This window comes from Pseudorca crassidens, chromosome 16 (assembly GCF_039906515.1).
Source record: "Pseudorca crassidens isolate mPseCra1 chromosome 16, mPseCra1.hap1, whole genome shotgun sequence".
Taxonomy (NCBI): domain Eukaryota; kingdom Metazoa; phylum Chordata; class Mammalia; order Artiodactyla; family Delphinidae; genus Pseudorca; species Pseudorca crassidens.
Window position 1 is genome coordinate 9234824 of NC_090311.1, and position 14432 is coordinate 9249255.

Genomic DNA, 14432 nt, shown 5'->3' on the forward strand with positions numbered 1-14432 from the left:
TTTGGGGAACCTCAGTGTGCATGCAGCAGGGACAGGAGGGATGGCGGGAACTAGGAGAGAACTGTGCAGAGCCCTAGAGGTTGTCCTGAGCAGTGAGGATCTGTGATCAGAAGGCCCTGAGGAATCAGTCCCTGAGACTGGGACTGACCTTGGCATCTTGTGAAGATGCCCCTAGCTGCACTGCAGAGAATGGATCAGAGGGGAGGGGCAGCCTGAAGCTGCTGCGGCTTCAGGAAGCCAGGTGGGGAGGAGGGGAGGGTGGGACGGAGAGGAAAGGTCTCAGGGGTGGGGGGAGAGGGGGAGCTCAGCAGCAGCTCGAGAGCAGCCAGTCAGGAGCTCTTGCTGATCACACACTGAGCTCCGAGATGAAGCGGGCTCCAGCCAGCCAGCGCTGACCGGGGTCTAGTGTCCAAGGGGAGGGGTGGGATCTACACGGGGGAGGGGGGGCAGCCTCGCCTAGGGACTGACCAGAGATCCGAATCTTAGGCTGGCCAGGCTACTAAAGGGCAAAGAGGAGCCTAAAGAGAGGCCCAGCCCTCCTGGGGCTGGGACATCAGCTGCAGGCGTTGCCACGTGCCAGGAAAGGCAGGAGAGGCAAACGCTTTGGAGAGCGAGCACCGTGACTGCAGCTCGGGGACCAGCAGGCAAGGCTGGGGAGAAGGAACCCGTGCCCTCTCGGTCAGGTGGAGAAATATGATAGTTACTCTGAGTGGTTGCAGTTTCTAGAAAGAAAATGAAGTGATTTTAGGATATTGCTGCATCATTCTTTAATTCCATGGTCATCAGTTTGATGGAGAAAATAAATCCTTTTCCTTACTGCAGGACTTCTCAGAGCCTTGACCATTCCAATTTAACACTGTGAATGGCCAAAAAGGGTCGGAGTATATAGCACTTCCCAACATATTTAGCACCAGATCTTTTCTCTGTATCATAAAAATCATTTGAGGGATTGCTCTCAATGTGAAGAATTCTTTAACAGACAAACGTTTGTAGCAGTGTCCCTCGGCCATGTTTCCAGCATGGCCACAGTTCTCTATGGAATGACTACGAGTTATTTTCATTGGAGACAACCAGAAAACCAAACCTCTTCCCCCACAGCGTCTCTGAAGGAGCGCTGGCTGCAAGCAGTGGCAGGAGACCAGAGGGGCCCTCCAGCCAGAGATGAGTAACAGCCATAGTTTGAGGGACTCAGCTTATCACTAAAACAGATTCCAGAGTCCTCAGAGGGAAAGCACTCCATAGGAGGAGGCTGCTCTTCTCCTTCTATTTCTGGAAACCCGAGAGGGTAGAATTCCGGAGAGGAGTCTTGGGTTGCGCTGCAGTGACTCACCTGTGGTAGTAGAGTAGATTTCTGGGCCTGCAAGAAAGAGGAAACACGATCAGCCTCAGCACCCAGTATGTGCTGAAACACGCCTAGCAGGTTCCTGAGAGAGAGATGCTGAGTGCCTGGCCCCTACCCTCCAGGGCGTGAGAAGAGCGGCCTGGGAGTTGTCCAGGAGAGCTGAATAGCAAACCTCAAACTCATATATCAGTCTCCACAATAAAAACGGTTTGGGGGGAATTTGTTGTTGCAACCTGTATTCACCCTTCTCTGCTCTGGTGGTCCACTAAGAAAGGTACTACACCAGACCCAAGAAATTCAGGGACCAAGGAATATGGGTGATGCATTCAGGGAAACTGCCCATCTTTCAGGGAAGTTCAGGGTGAGAGGAGCCCAGCACAAAGAGCCCTTTTCTGGAGAAAACCACACTAAAATTGAAGCTCAATGACTTGGAAGCCAAGCTGAGCAGATGAAACTGGCGGCCACGTGGTGCCCACAGTTGTGGGAGTTCCAACTGCTGTGGGAACTGCTCTACAGGCACCCAGACAGAGGGGTCCAGGAAGCCCAACATCACTTATTTCCAACGTCAAAGTGATTAGCTCTGTGCTAGATGGCCGAGTGGACCCAAACCAGTCATCAGCCTCACAGCATTTATGGGCCCCCTGAGGCAGCAAGACTGACGGGTCCAGTTCAAAGTCCAAATCCCATGTGTGATCTGTCAGGCCTGACCGTAGGTGATGACAAGGCTGTGGCCGGCAGGCCACCGAGGGTTCACTGCGCTGCACACGGCAGACCTGCTGCCCAGACAGTGCATCCCAGTTCCCTGCAGGGGCTACCGTGCAGGACTCAGGAACCAATTCCTGGGCCACCTGCAGTCCTAGGCCATGACCTGCATTCAGAGACCTCGTGACAGAACTAGCCTCTCTTGCCTCTGGCTTGCACTGTGGCATATGGAGAAAAAGGGCTTCAAGTCACTTTCAGTTTGGTTCTTTGTTCCAATTCACCAGCTACATGCCTGGCATCTTGTCAAAGAGCTCATACTAATTCTTAGCAGAGAGACAAGGTGATGTAAGGAAGCGAGAAGTGTAGAAAATGCTTTGAGAGGGGATCAGAGTGAAAGAAGGAAACCACACCCCCAGAGAGGGACACCCAGCTTATGTGAGACCAACCTGAGCAGACGACACCGGCGTCCTCGCTGTGTCCACAGTTGTGTGTGTTCCAGCCATTGTGAGGGCAGCTCCACAGGTAGCTCTCATGCCCTGAGCAGCCCACGTTATCCAGGACGATCGGCCCTGAGCCCTGACCGTACCGGGCACTTCCAGGGGCCGACGTGGCCCAGCCACAGCCCAGCTGCCTGCAGACCACGTCGGCGTCGTTGGTGTCCCAGCTGTCATCACACACTGTGCCCCAGGAGCCTCGGTACAGGACCTCGACCCGGCCTTCACACCTGTCACCTCCATTCACTAGCCTCAGGGCCAATCCTGATTCAGTTCCTGGAAGGACACGGGAAAATGCACTCTCCTGTGTCTTCCGGAGGAACAGGTCCTGAGGACCGAACGCGATTCAGAATCCTTCCAGGGAAAGACTTCTGAGTTCACGGTAATGTTTTCCTTCCGGAGGACCTGACTGAGCCCGGTCATCATCATTTATCCCCACGGGGCTGTTTGATAGAACCCTTGGCAGTGGACAGAGGAACGCATGTTCTCTGATGGGCTCCCCACAAGGCCCAGCAATTCAGTGGCTGATCCCAGGCTTGGGAAGGAGGTGGGAAGAGGGGAAGCCCACAGCTTGAATCCGCAGGGACCACTGGGATGAACTTGAGCCCCTGTAGCAGGAGCCCAGCAGAGACAGCTTCCCAGACCCCGCCAAGGAACCACCTTCAGATGTTCACTCCCACATGGGAACCCACTCCATCAGGCCCAAGGTTATTCTAAACACTATTTTTCTGCTGAGCACTCACTCATGTCATTTTTTTTTTTTTATTGCGTTATGCGGGCCTCTCACTGTTGTGGCCTCTCCCATTGCGGAGCACAGGCTCCGGACGCGCAGGCTCAGCGGCCATGGCTCACGGTCCTAGCCACTTCACAGCATGTGGGATCTTCCGGGACCGGGGCACGAACCCGCGTCCCCTGTATCGGCAGGCGGACTCTCAACCACTGCGCCACGAGGGAAGCCCACTCATCCCATTTTTAAACCCCAAACTTATGTTGACTCTTGAAGAAGCCGTGCACCCGCTGAAAATCATCATGGCACATGCACATCACTATGGAAAAGGAATCTATTGGTAGCAGGCTGTTCAGAGTCCTTCCAGGGCTTGTGAGCGCAAGAGCTAGAAAAACACGTACTCTCTCCCCTCCTGGGCTGTAGACCTGTGGCTATCACCTGTCCCTGGCAGGAAGCAAGCCGACAGTGAAGTCCATAAACATGAGAAAATAGGGGTAAGAAAAGTGCAGGGGAAAAGCTGTACTGGAACTTCTGGATCCAGCTCTACCTCAAGACCGTCCTACCACTGACCTATGGAAGCCATTGCGGCCCCCAGTCCCACTCCCAACTCAAGACAGTGTGAGTTGGGATCCGGTCACTTGGCAACCAAAGCATTCTGAGTAATGTATGCCACAACTGGGAGGTGAAGGTTCTCCACAACTCTGGCACGCAAAAGGAACCCTCCACATTAGATGAGGTGCTGAGCTCAGAGGCTCAAACCAAGAGTCAGGAATTGCACCCAGGCCTCATGAGTGGAGTGTTTTGCAGGATCCAAGTGAGGCTTACCTTCGGTAGGAGCTGTGGGCGTCCACCAGCCTGAAGGGAAAGCACAGCAGGATTAGAGAGAAGGTGTCTACAGTCAGGGCTGCTCTAGTGACCTGTCACTCACATCAGGGAATGTGGGGTCTGAGACTCTCCACTGCCTGGGGGAGGAATAGGTCTTTTCTGAGAGCCGGCCGTGAGCCGGACCATGCCCTCCAATGTCCAAGGCATGGCGATGAGGCGCCCCGCTCCACAGGAGCAATTAGCACGCTCTCCTGACTGAGTGCTCTCGGGGGAAAGTATCCCTTTTGGACTCCGCGGGGGGGGGGTGGGACCCGAAGCAGCCCAGTTCTCCCTGCACACATAACCCTCGGTCTAGACAATGCTTTCAGGCAGAAATGACCCCAGAACAGGCCTCCCTGTCACCCAAAGCTCTGGGGAGACACTGTGTAGCCACAATGCCCTTAAATCGCTGAGTCAGACCCGAGGACCCTTGTGCTATGGCTCCTCTGGAAGCGTCTGCTCGCTCTAGAGTGACCAGGGCAGGTATTGAGAGGGGGCAACCGTCCACTCGCTCCGCCTGGGGCTCCTGGCTGGAGTCTGTGGAGGTAAGTGGGGAGGGAAGGGACAGCCCGGAGTCAAGAGGCACAGGACTCACCTGGCAGGCGCGTGGACTGGGGCCTGGCACCTGGGAGAGAGAGAAGGCAGATCAGACACCTTGCACAGAAGGGGCACCACAGGGGCAAAGGGGGACGGCGCTGAGCAGGTGACACGCTCAGTCCATGCCTGAGCCCAGCCACGCGGGGTGGGACCTCTGCCATCCTCACCCCGCAAAGTGGCTCCTCCTGAGAGGTCCAGGCAGCCCAGCATCCCTTATTTCCGATGTCAAGGTGATTAGCTCTGTGTCTAGATGACCGAGTGGACCCAAACCAGTCATCAGCCTCACAGCATTTATGGGCCGACTGAGGCAGCAACACTGAGGCGTCTAGTTCAAAGTCCAAAACCCGTGTGAGATCTGTCAGGTTTGTCTGTAGGTGGTGACAAGGCTGTGGCCGGCAGGCCACACAGGGGCCACTGCCCTGCGCACGGCAGACCTGCTGCCTAGACAGTGCATCCCGGTTCCCTGCAGGGGCTACTGCCCCGGACTCAGGAACCAAACCCTGGGGCACCTGCAGTCCTAGGCCATGACCTCCATTCAGAGACCTCGTGACAGAACTAGCCTCTCTTGCCTCTGGCTTGCACTGTGGCATATGGAGAAAAAGGGCTTCAAGTCCATTTCAGTTTGGTTCTTTGCTCCAATTCACCAGCTACATGCCTGGCAGCTTGTCAAAAAGCTCATACTAATTCTTAGCAGAGAGACAAGGTGATTTAAGGAAGCAAGAAATGTAAAAATGCTGTAAAAGGGATTCAGATTGTCAGAAGGAAACGACTCCCCCAGAGATGGACACCTAGATTATTTGAGACCAACCTGCGCAGACGACACTGGCGTCCTCACTGTGTCTACAGTTGTGTGTGTTCCAGGGGTTGTGAGGGCAGCTCCACAGGTAGCTCTCATGCCCTGAGCAGCCCACGTCATCCAGGACGATCGGCCCTGAGCCCTGACCATACCGGGCACTTCCAGGGGCCGACATGGCCCAGCCACAGCCCAGCTGCCTGCAAACCACGTTGGCGTCGTTGGTGTCCCAGCTGTCATCACACACGGTGCCCCAGGAGCCTTGGTACAGGACCTCCACCCGGCCCTGACACCTGTCGCTTCCATTCACTAGCCTCAGGGCCAATCCTGATTCAGTTCCTGGAAGGAGACGGGAAAATGCACTCTCCTGTGTCTTCCAGAGGAACAGGTCCTGAGGACCGAACGCGATTCAGAATCCTTCCAGGGAAAGACTTCTGAGTTCAAGGTAATGGTTTCCTTCCGGAGGACCTGACTGAGCCCGGTCATCATCATTTATCCCCACGGGGCTGTTTGATAGAACCCTTGGCAGTGGACAGAGGAATGCATGTTCTCTGATGGGTTCCCCACAAGGCCCAGCAATTCAGTGGCTGATCCCAGGCTTGGGAAGGAGGTGGGAAGAGGGGAAGCCCACAGCCTGAATCCGCAGGGACCACTGGGATGAACTTGAGCCGCTTCAGCAGGAGCCCAGCAGAGACAGCTTCCCAGACCCCGCCAAGGAGCCACCTTCAGATGTTCACTCCCACATGGGAACCCACTCCATCAGGCCCAAGGTTATTCTAGACACTACTTTTCTGCTGAGCACTCACTCATGTCATTTTTTAACCCCAAAATTGTGCTGACCCTTGACCAAGCCGTGCACCCACTGAAAATCATCAGAGCCCATGGACTTCATTACGAAGAAGGCATCTATAGGTAGCAGGCTGTTCAGAGTCTTTCCAGGGCTTGTCAGCTGAAAAGCTAGAAAAAAAAGACTATCTCCCCTCCTGGGATGTACACCTGAGGCTGACAACTGTCCCTTGGCAGGAAGAAAGCTGACAGTGAAGTCCATAAACATTAGAAAATAGGGGTAATAAAAGTGCAGGGGAAAAGCTGTACTGGAACTCTGGATCCAGATCTACCTGAAGACCGTCCTACCACTGACCTATGAAAGCCATTGCGGCCCCCAGTCCCACCCCCAACTTCAGAGAGTGTGAGTTGGGATCCTGTCACTTGGCAACCAAAGCATTCTGAGTAATGTATGCCACAACTGGGAGGTGAAGGTTCTCCACAACTCTGGCACGCGAAAGGAACCCTCCACATTAGATGAGGTGCTGAGCTCAGAGGCTCAAACCAAGAGTCAGGAATTGCACCCAGGCCTGATGAGTGGAGTGTCTGCAGGATCCAAGTCATGCTTACCATTGGCAGGAGCTGTGGGCGTCCCCGAGCCTTAAGGGAAAGCACAGCAGGATTAGAGAGAAGGTGTCTACAGTCAGGGCTGCTCTAGTGACCTGTCACTCACATCAGGGAATGTGGGGTCTGAGACTCTCCACTGCCTGGGGGAGGAATAGGGCTGTTCTGAGAGCCGGCCGTGAGCCGGACCATGCCCTCCAATGTCCAAGGCATGGCGATGAGGCGCCCCGCTCCACAGGAGCAATTAGCACGCTCTCCTGACTGAGTGCTCTCTGGGGAAAGTATCCCTTTTGGACTCCGCGGGGGGGGTGGGACCCGAAGCAGCCCAGTTCTCCCTGCACACATAACTCTCGGTCTAGACAATGCTTTCAGGCAGAAATGACCCCAGAACAGGCCTCCCTGTCACCCAAAGCTCTGGGGAGACACTATAGCCACAATGTCCTTAAATCGCTGAGTCAGACCCGAGGACCCTTGTGCTATGGCTCCTCTGGAAGCGTCTGCTCGCTCTAGAGTGACCAGGGCAGGTACTGAGAGGGGGCAAACGTCCACTCGCCCCGCCTGGGGTTCCTGGCTGGAGTCTGTGGAGGTGGGTGGGGACGGAGGGGACAGCCCGGAGTCAAGAGGCACAGGACTCACCTGGCAGGAGCGTGGACTGGGGCCTGGCACCTGGGAGAGAGAGAAGGCAGATCAGACACCTTGCGCAGAAGGGGCACCACAGGGGCAAAGGGGGACGGCGCTGAGCAGGTGACACGCTCAGTCCATGCCTGAGCCCTGCCACGCAGGGTGGGACCTCTGCCATCCTCACCCCCCAAAGAGGCTCTCCTGAGAGGTCCAGGCAGCCCAGCATCCCGTATTTCCTGTGTGAAGCTGATTAGCTCTGTGTCTAGATGACCGAGTGGACCCAAACCAGTCATCAGCCTCACAGCATTTATGGGCCCACTGAGGCAGCAACACTGAGGCGTCAAGTTCAAAGTCCAAAACCCGTGTGAGATCTGTCAGGCTTGTCTGTAGGTGGTGACAAGGCTGTGGCCGGCAGGCCACACAGGGGCCACTGCCCTGCGCACGGCAGACCTGCTGCCCAGACAGTGCATGCCAGTTCCCTGCAGGGGCTACTGTCCCGGACTCAGGAACCAAACCCTGGGCCACCTGCATTCCTAGGCCATGACCTCCATTCAGAGACCTCGTGACAGAACTAGCCTCTCTTGCCTCTGCCTTGCACTGTGGCTGGAGAAAAAGGGCTTCAAGTCACTTTCAGTTTGGTTCTTTGCTCCAATTCACCATCTACATGCCTGGCATCTTGTCAAAGAGCTCATACTAATTCTTAGCAGAGAGACACGGTGATGTACGGAAGCAAGAAATGTAGAAAATGCTTTGAGAGGGGATCAGAGTGTCAGAAGGAAATCACACCCCCAGAGAGGGACACCCAGCTTATGTGAGACCAACCTGAGCAGACGACACCGGCGTCCTCGCCGTGTCCACAGTTGTGTGTGTTCCAGCCATTGTGAGGGCAGCTCCACAGGTAGCTCTCGTGCCCCATGCAGCGAACATCGTCTAGGACGATCGGCCCTGAGCCCTGACCGTACTGGGCACTTCCAGGGGCCGACGTGGCCCAGCCACAGCCCAGCTGCCTGCAGACCACGTTGGCGTCGTTGGTGTCCCAGCTGTCATCACACACTGTGCCCCAGGAGCCTCGGTACAGGACCTCGACCCGGCCCTCACACCTGTCACCTCCATTCACTAGCCTCAGGGCCAATCCTGATTCAGTTCCTGGAAGGAGACGGGAAAATGCACTCTCCTGTGTCTTCCAGAGGAACAGGTCCTGAGGACCGAACGCGATTCAGAATCCTTCCAGGGAAAGACTTCTGAGTTCACGGTAATGTTTTCCTTCCGGAGGACCTGACTGAGCCCGGTCATCATCATTTATCCCCACGGGGCTGTTTGATAGAACCCTTGGCAGTGGACAGAGGAACGCATGTTCTCTGATGGGCTCCCCACAAGGCCCAGCAATTCAGTGGCTAATCCCAGGCTTGGGAAGGAGGTGGGAAGAGGGGAAGCCCACAGCCTGAATCCCCAGGGACCACTGGGATGAACTTGAGGCCCTGTAGCAGGAGCCCAGCAGAGACAGCTTCACAGACCCCGCCAAGGAGCCACCTTCAGATGTTCACTCCCACATGGGAACCCACTCCATCAGGCCCAAGGTTATTCTGAAGACTACTTTTCTGCTGAGCACTCACTCATGTCATTTTTTAACCCCAAAATTGTGCTGACTCTTGACCAAGCCGTGCACCCACTGAAAATCATCAGAGCCCATGGACTTCATTACGAAGAAGGCATCTATAGGTAGCAGGCTGTTCAGAGTCTTTCCAGGGCTTGTCAGCTGAAGAGCTAGAAAAAAAAGACTATCTCCCCTCCCGGGATGTACACCTGAGGCTGACAACTGTCCCTTCGCAGGAAGAAAGCTGACACTGAAGTCCGTAAACATGAGACAACAGGGGTAAGAAAAGTGCAGGGGAAAAGCTGTACTGGAACTTCTGGATCCAGCTCTACCTCAAGACCGTCCTACCACTGACCTATGGAAGCCATTGCGGCCCCCAGTCCCACCCCCAACTCAAGACAGTGTGAGTTGGGATCCTGCCACTTGGCAACCAAAGCATTCTGAGTAATGTATGCCACAACTGGGAGGTGAAGGTTCTCCACAACTCTGGCACGCGAAAGGAACCCTCCACATTAGATGAGGTGCTGAGCTCAGAGGCTCAAACCAAGAGTCAGGAATTGCACCCAGGCCTCATGAGTGGAGTGTTTTGCAGGATCCAAGTGAGGCTTACCTTCGGTAGGAGCTGTGGGCGTCCACCAGCCTGAAGGGAAAGCACAGCAGGATTAGAGAGAAGGTGTCTACAGTCAGGGCTGCTCTAGTGACCTGTCACTCACATCAGGGAATGTGGGGTCTGAGACTCTCCACTGCCTGGGGGAGGAATAGGTTTTTTCTGAGAGCTGGCCGTGAGCCGGACCATGCCCTCCAATGTCCAAGGCATGGCGATGAGGCGCCCCGCTCCACAGGAGCAATTAGCACGCTCTCCTGACTGAGTGCTCTCTGGGGAAAGCATCCCTTTTGGACTCCGCGGGGGGGGTGGGACCCGAAGCAGCCCAGTTCTCCCTGCACACATAACCCTCTGTCTAGACAATGCTTTCAGGCAGAAATGACCCCAGAACAGGCCTCCCTGTCACCCAAAGCTCTGGGGAGACACTGTGTAGCCACAATGCCCTTAAATCGCTGAGTCAGACCCGAGGACCCTTGTGCTATGGCTCCTCTGGAAGCGTCTGCTCGCTCTAGAGTGACCAGGGCAGGTACTGAGAGGGGGCAAACGTCCACTCGCCCCGCCTGGGGCTCCTGGCTGCAGTCTGTGGAGGTCAGTGGGGACGGAGGGGACAGCCCGGAGTCAAGAGGCACAGGACTCACCTGGCAGGAGCGTGGACTGGGGCGTGGCAGCTGGGAGAGAGAGAAGGCAGATCAGACACCTTGCGCAGAAGGGGCACCACAGGGGCAAAGGGGGACGGCGCTGAGCAGGTGACACGCTCAGTCCATGCCTGAGCCCTGCCACGTGGGGTGGGACCTCTGCCATCCTCACCCCCCAAAGAGGCTCCTCCTCAGAGGTCCAGGCAGCCCGGCAGCCCTTATTTCCTGTGTGAAGCTGATTAGCTCTGTGTCTAGATGACCGAGTGGACCCAAACCAGTCATCAGCCACACAGCATTTATGGGCCCACTGAGGCAGCAACACTGAGGCGTCAAGTTCAAAGTCCAAAACCCGTGTGAGATCTGTCAGGCTTGTCTGTAGGTGGTGACAAGGCTGTGGCCGGCAGGCCACACAGGGGCCACTGCCCTGCGCACGGCAGACCTGCTGCCCAGACAGTGCATCCAAGTTCCCTGCAGGGGCTACCGTGCAGGACTCAGCAACCAATCCCTGGGCCACCTGCAGTCCTAGGCCATGACCTCCATTCAGAGACCTCGTGACAGAACTAGCCTCTCTTGCCTCTGCCTTGCACTGTGGCTGGAGAAAAAGGGCTTCAAGTCACTTTCAGTTCGGGTCTTTGTTCCAAATCACCATCTACATGCCTGGCATCTGGTCAAAGAGCTCATACTAATTCTTAGCAGAGAGACAAGGTGATGTAAGGAAGTGAGAAGTGTAGAAAATGCTTTGAGAGGGGATCAGAGTGAAAGAAGGAAACCACACCCCCAGAGAGGGACACCCAGCTTATGTGAGACCAACCTGAGCAGACGACACCGGCGTCCTCGCCGTGTCCACAGTTGTGTGTGTTCCAGCCATTGTGAGGGCAGCTCCACAGGTAGCTCTCATGCCCCGAGCAGCCCACATTATCCAGGACGATCGGCCCTGAGCCCTGACCGTACCGGGCACTTCCAGGGGCCGACGTGGCCCAGCCACAGCCCAGCTGCCTGCAGACCACGTCGGCGTCGTTGGTGTCCCAGCTGTCATCACACACTGTGCCCCAGGAGCCTCGGTACAGGACCTCGACCCGGCCCTCACACCTGTCACCTCCATTCACCAGCCTCAGGGCCAATCCTGATTCAGTTCCTGGAAGGAGACGGGAAAATGCACTCTCCTGTGTCTTCCGGAGGAACAGGTCCTGAGGACCGAACGCGATTCAGAATCCTTCCAGGGAAAGACTTCTGAGTTCACGGTAATGTTTTCCTTCCGGAGGACCTGACTGAGCCCGGTCATCGTCATTTATCTCCACGGGGCTGTTTGATAGAACCCTTGGCAGTGGACAGAGGAACACATGTTCTCTGATGGGTTCCCCACAAGGCCCAGCAATTCAGTGGCTGATCCCAGCCTTGGGAAGGAGGTGGGAAGAGGGGAAGCCCACAGCCTGAATCCGCAGGGACCACTGGGATGAACTTGAGCCGCTTCAGCAGGAGCCCAGCAGAGACAGCTTCCCAGACCCCGCCAAGGAGCCACCTTCAGATGTTCACTCCCACATGGGAACCCACTCCATCAGGCCCAAGGTTATTCTAGACACTACTTTTCTGCTGAGCACTCACTCATGTCATTTTTTAACCCCAAAATTGTGCTGACCCTTGACCAAGCCGTGCACCCACTGAAAATCATCAGAGCCCATGGACTTCATTACGAAGAAGGCATCTATAGGTAGCAGGCTGTTCAGAGTCTTTCCAGGGCTTGTCAGCTGAAGAGCTAGAAAAAAAAGACTATCTCCCCTCCTGGGATGTACACCTGAGGCTGACAACTGTCCCTTGGCAGGAAGAAAGCTGACAGTGAAGTCCATAAACATTAGAAAATAGGGGTAATAAAAGTGCAGGGGAAAAGCTGTACTGGAACTCTGGATCCAGATCTACCTGAAGACCGTCCTACCACTGACCTATGAAAGCCATTGCGGCCCCCAGTCCCACCCCCAACTTCAGAGAGTGTGAGTTGGGATCCTGTCACTTGGCAACCAAAGCATTCTGAGTAATGTATGCCACAACTGGGAGGTGAAGGTTCTCCACAACTCTGGCACGCGAAAGGAACCCTCCACATTAGATGAGGTGCTGAGCTCAGAGGCTCAAACCAAGAGTCAGGAATTGCACCCAGGCCTGATGAGTGGAGTGTCTGCAGGATCCAAGTCATGCTTACCATTGGCAGGAGCTGTGGGCGTCCCCGAGCCTTAAGGGAAAGCACAGCAGGATTAGAGAGAAGGTGTCTACAGTCAGGGCTGCTCTAGTGACCTGTCACTCACATCAGGGAATGTGGGGTCTGAGACTCTCCACTGCCTGGGGGAGGAATAGGTTTTTTCTGAGAGCCGGCCGTGAGCCGGACCATGCCCTCCAATGTCCAAGGCATGGCGATGAGGCGCCCCGCTCCACAGGAGCAATTAGCACGCTCTCCTGACTGAGTGCTCTCTGGGGAAAGTATCCCTTTTGGACTCCGCGGGGGGGGGTGGGACCCGAAGCAGCCCAGTTCTCCCTGCACACATAACTCTCGGTCTAGACAATGCTTTCAGGCAGAAATGACCCCAGAACAGGACTCCCTGTCACCCAAAGCTCTGGGGAGACACTATAGCCACAATGTCCTTAAATCGCTGAGTCAGACCCGAGGACCCTTGTGCTATGGCTCCTCTGGAAGCGTCTGCTCACTCTAGAGTGACCAGGGCAGGTACTGAGAGGGGGCAAACGTCCACTCGCCCCGCCTGGGGCTCCTGGCTGGAGTCTGTGGAGGTGGGTGGGGACGGAGGGGACAGCCCGGAGTCAAGAGGCACAGGACTCACCTGGCAGGCGCGTGGACTGGGGCCTGGCACCTGGGAGAGAGAGAAGGCAGATCAGACACCTTGCACAGAAGGGGCACCACAGGGGCAAAGGGGGACGGCGCTGAGCAGGTGACACGCTCAGTCCATGCCTGAGCCCTGCCACGCAGGGTGGGACCTCTGCCATCCTCACCCCCCAAAGAGGCTCTCCTGAGAGGTCCAGGCAGCCCAGCATCCCGTATTTCCTGTGTGAAGCTGATTAGCTCTGTGTCTAGATGACCGAGTGGACCCAAACCAGTCATCAGCCTCACAGCATTTATGGGCCCACTGAGGCAGCAACACTGAGGCGTCTAGTTCAAAGTCCAAAACCCGTGTGAGATCTGTCAGGCTTGTCTGTAGGTGGTGACAAGGCTGTGGCCGGCAGGCCACACAGGGGCCACTGCCCTGCGCACGGCAGACCTGCTGCCCAGACAGTGCATGCCAGTTCCCTGCAGGGGCTACCGTGCAGGACTCAGGAACCAAACCCTGGGCCACCTGCATTCCTAGGCCATGACCTCCATTCAGAGACCTCGTGACAGAACTAGCCTCTCTTGCCTCTGGCTTGCACTGTGGCTGGAGAAAAAGGGCTTCAAGTCACTTTCAGTTTGGTTCTTTGCTCCAATTCACCATCTACATGCCTGGCATCTTGTCAAAGAGCTCATACTAATTCTTAGCAGAGAGACACGGTGATGTACGGAAGCAAGAAATGTAGAAAATGCTTTGAGAGGGGATCAGAGTGTCAGAAGGAAATCACACCCCCAGAGAGGGACACCCAGCTTATGTGAGACCAACCTGAGCAGACGACACCGGCGTCCTCGCTGTGTCCACAGTTGTGTGTGTTCCAGCCATTGTGAGGGCAGCTCCACAGGTAGCTCTCATGCCCTGAGCAGCCCACGTCGTCCAGGACGATCGGCCCTGAGCCCTGACCGTACCGGGCACTTCCAGGGGCCGACGTGGCCCAGCCACAGCCCAGCTGCCTGCAGACCACGTTGGCGTCGTTGGTGTCCCAGCTGTCATCACACACTGTGCCCCAGGAGCCTCGGTACAGGACCTCGACCCGGCCCTCACACCTGTCACCTCCATTCACTAGCCTCAGGGCCAATCCTGATTCAGTTCCTGGAAGGAGACGGGAAAATGCACTCTCCTGTGTCTTCCAGAGGAACAGGTCCTGAGGACCGAACGCGATTCAGAATCCTTCCAGGGAAAGACTTCTGAGTTCACGGTAATGTTTTC

At 55.9% G+C, this 14432-nt stretch overlaps 1 protein-coding gene across 1 annotated transcript in view; it reads right to left on the minus strand.

Annotated features, from left to right (window-relative positions):
• Positions 1-14432, minus strand: part of DMBT1 (deleted in malignant brain tumors 1) — a 54446-nt gene that overhangs the window by 11771 nt on the left and 28243 nt on the right. The window contains 12 exon segments of the mRNA XM_067711176.1: positions 1331-1357; positions 2491-2814; positions 4091-4120; positions 4725-4754; positions 5535-5858; positions 7545-7574; positions 8352-8675; positions 9734-9763; positions 10366-10395; positions 11174-11499; positions 13136-13214; positions 13992-14338. Of these exon segments, the coding sequence (XP_067567277.1) occupies positions 1331-1357; positions 2491-2814; positions 4091-4120; positions 4725-4754; positions 5535-5858; positions 7545-7574; positions 8352-8675; positions 9734-9763; positions 10366-10395; positions 11174-11499; positions 13136-13214; positions 13992-14338 (1901 nt within the window).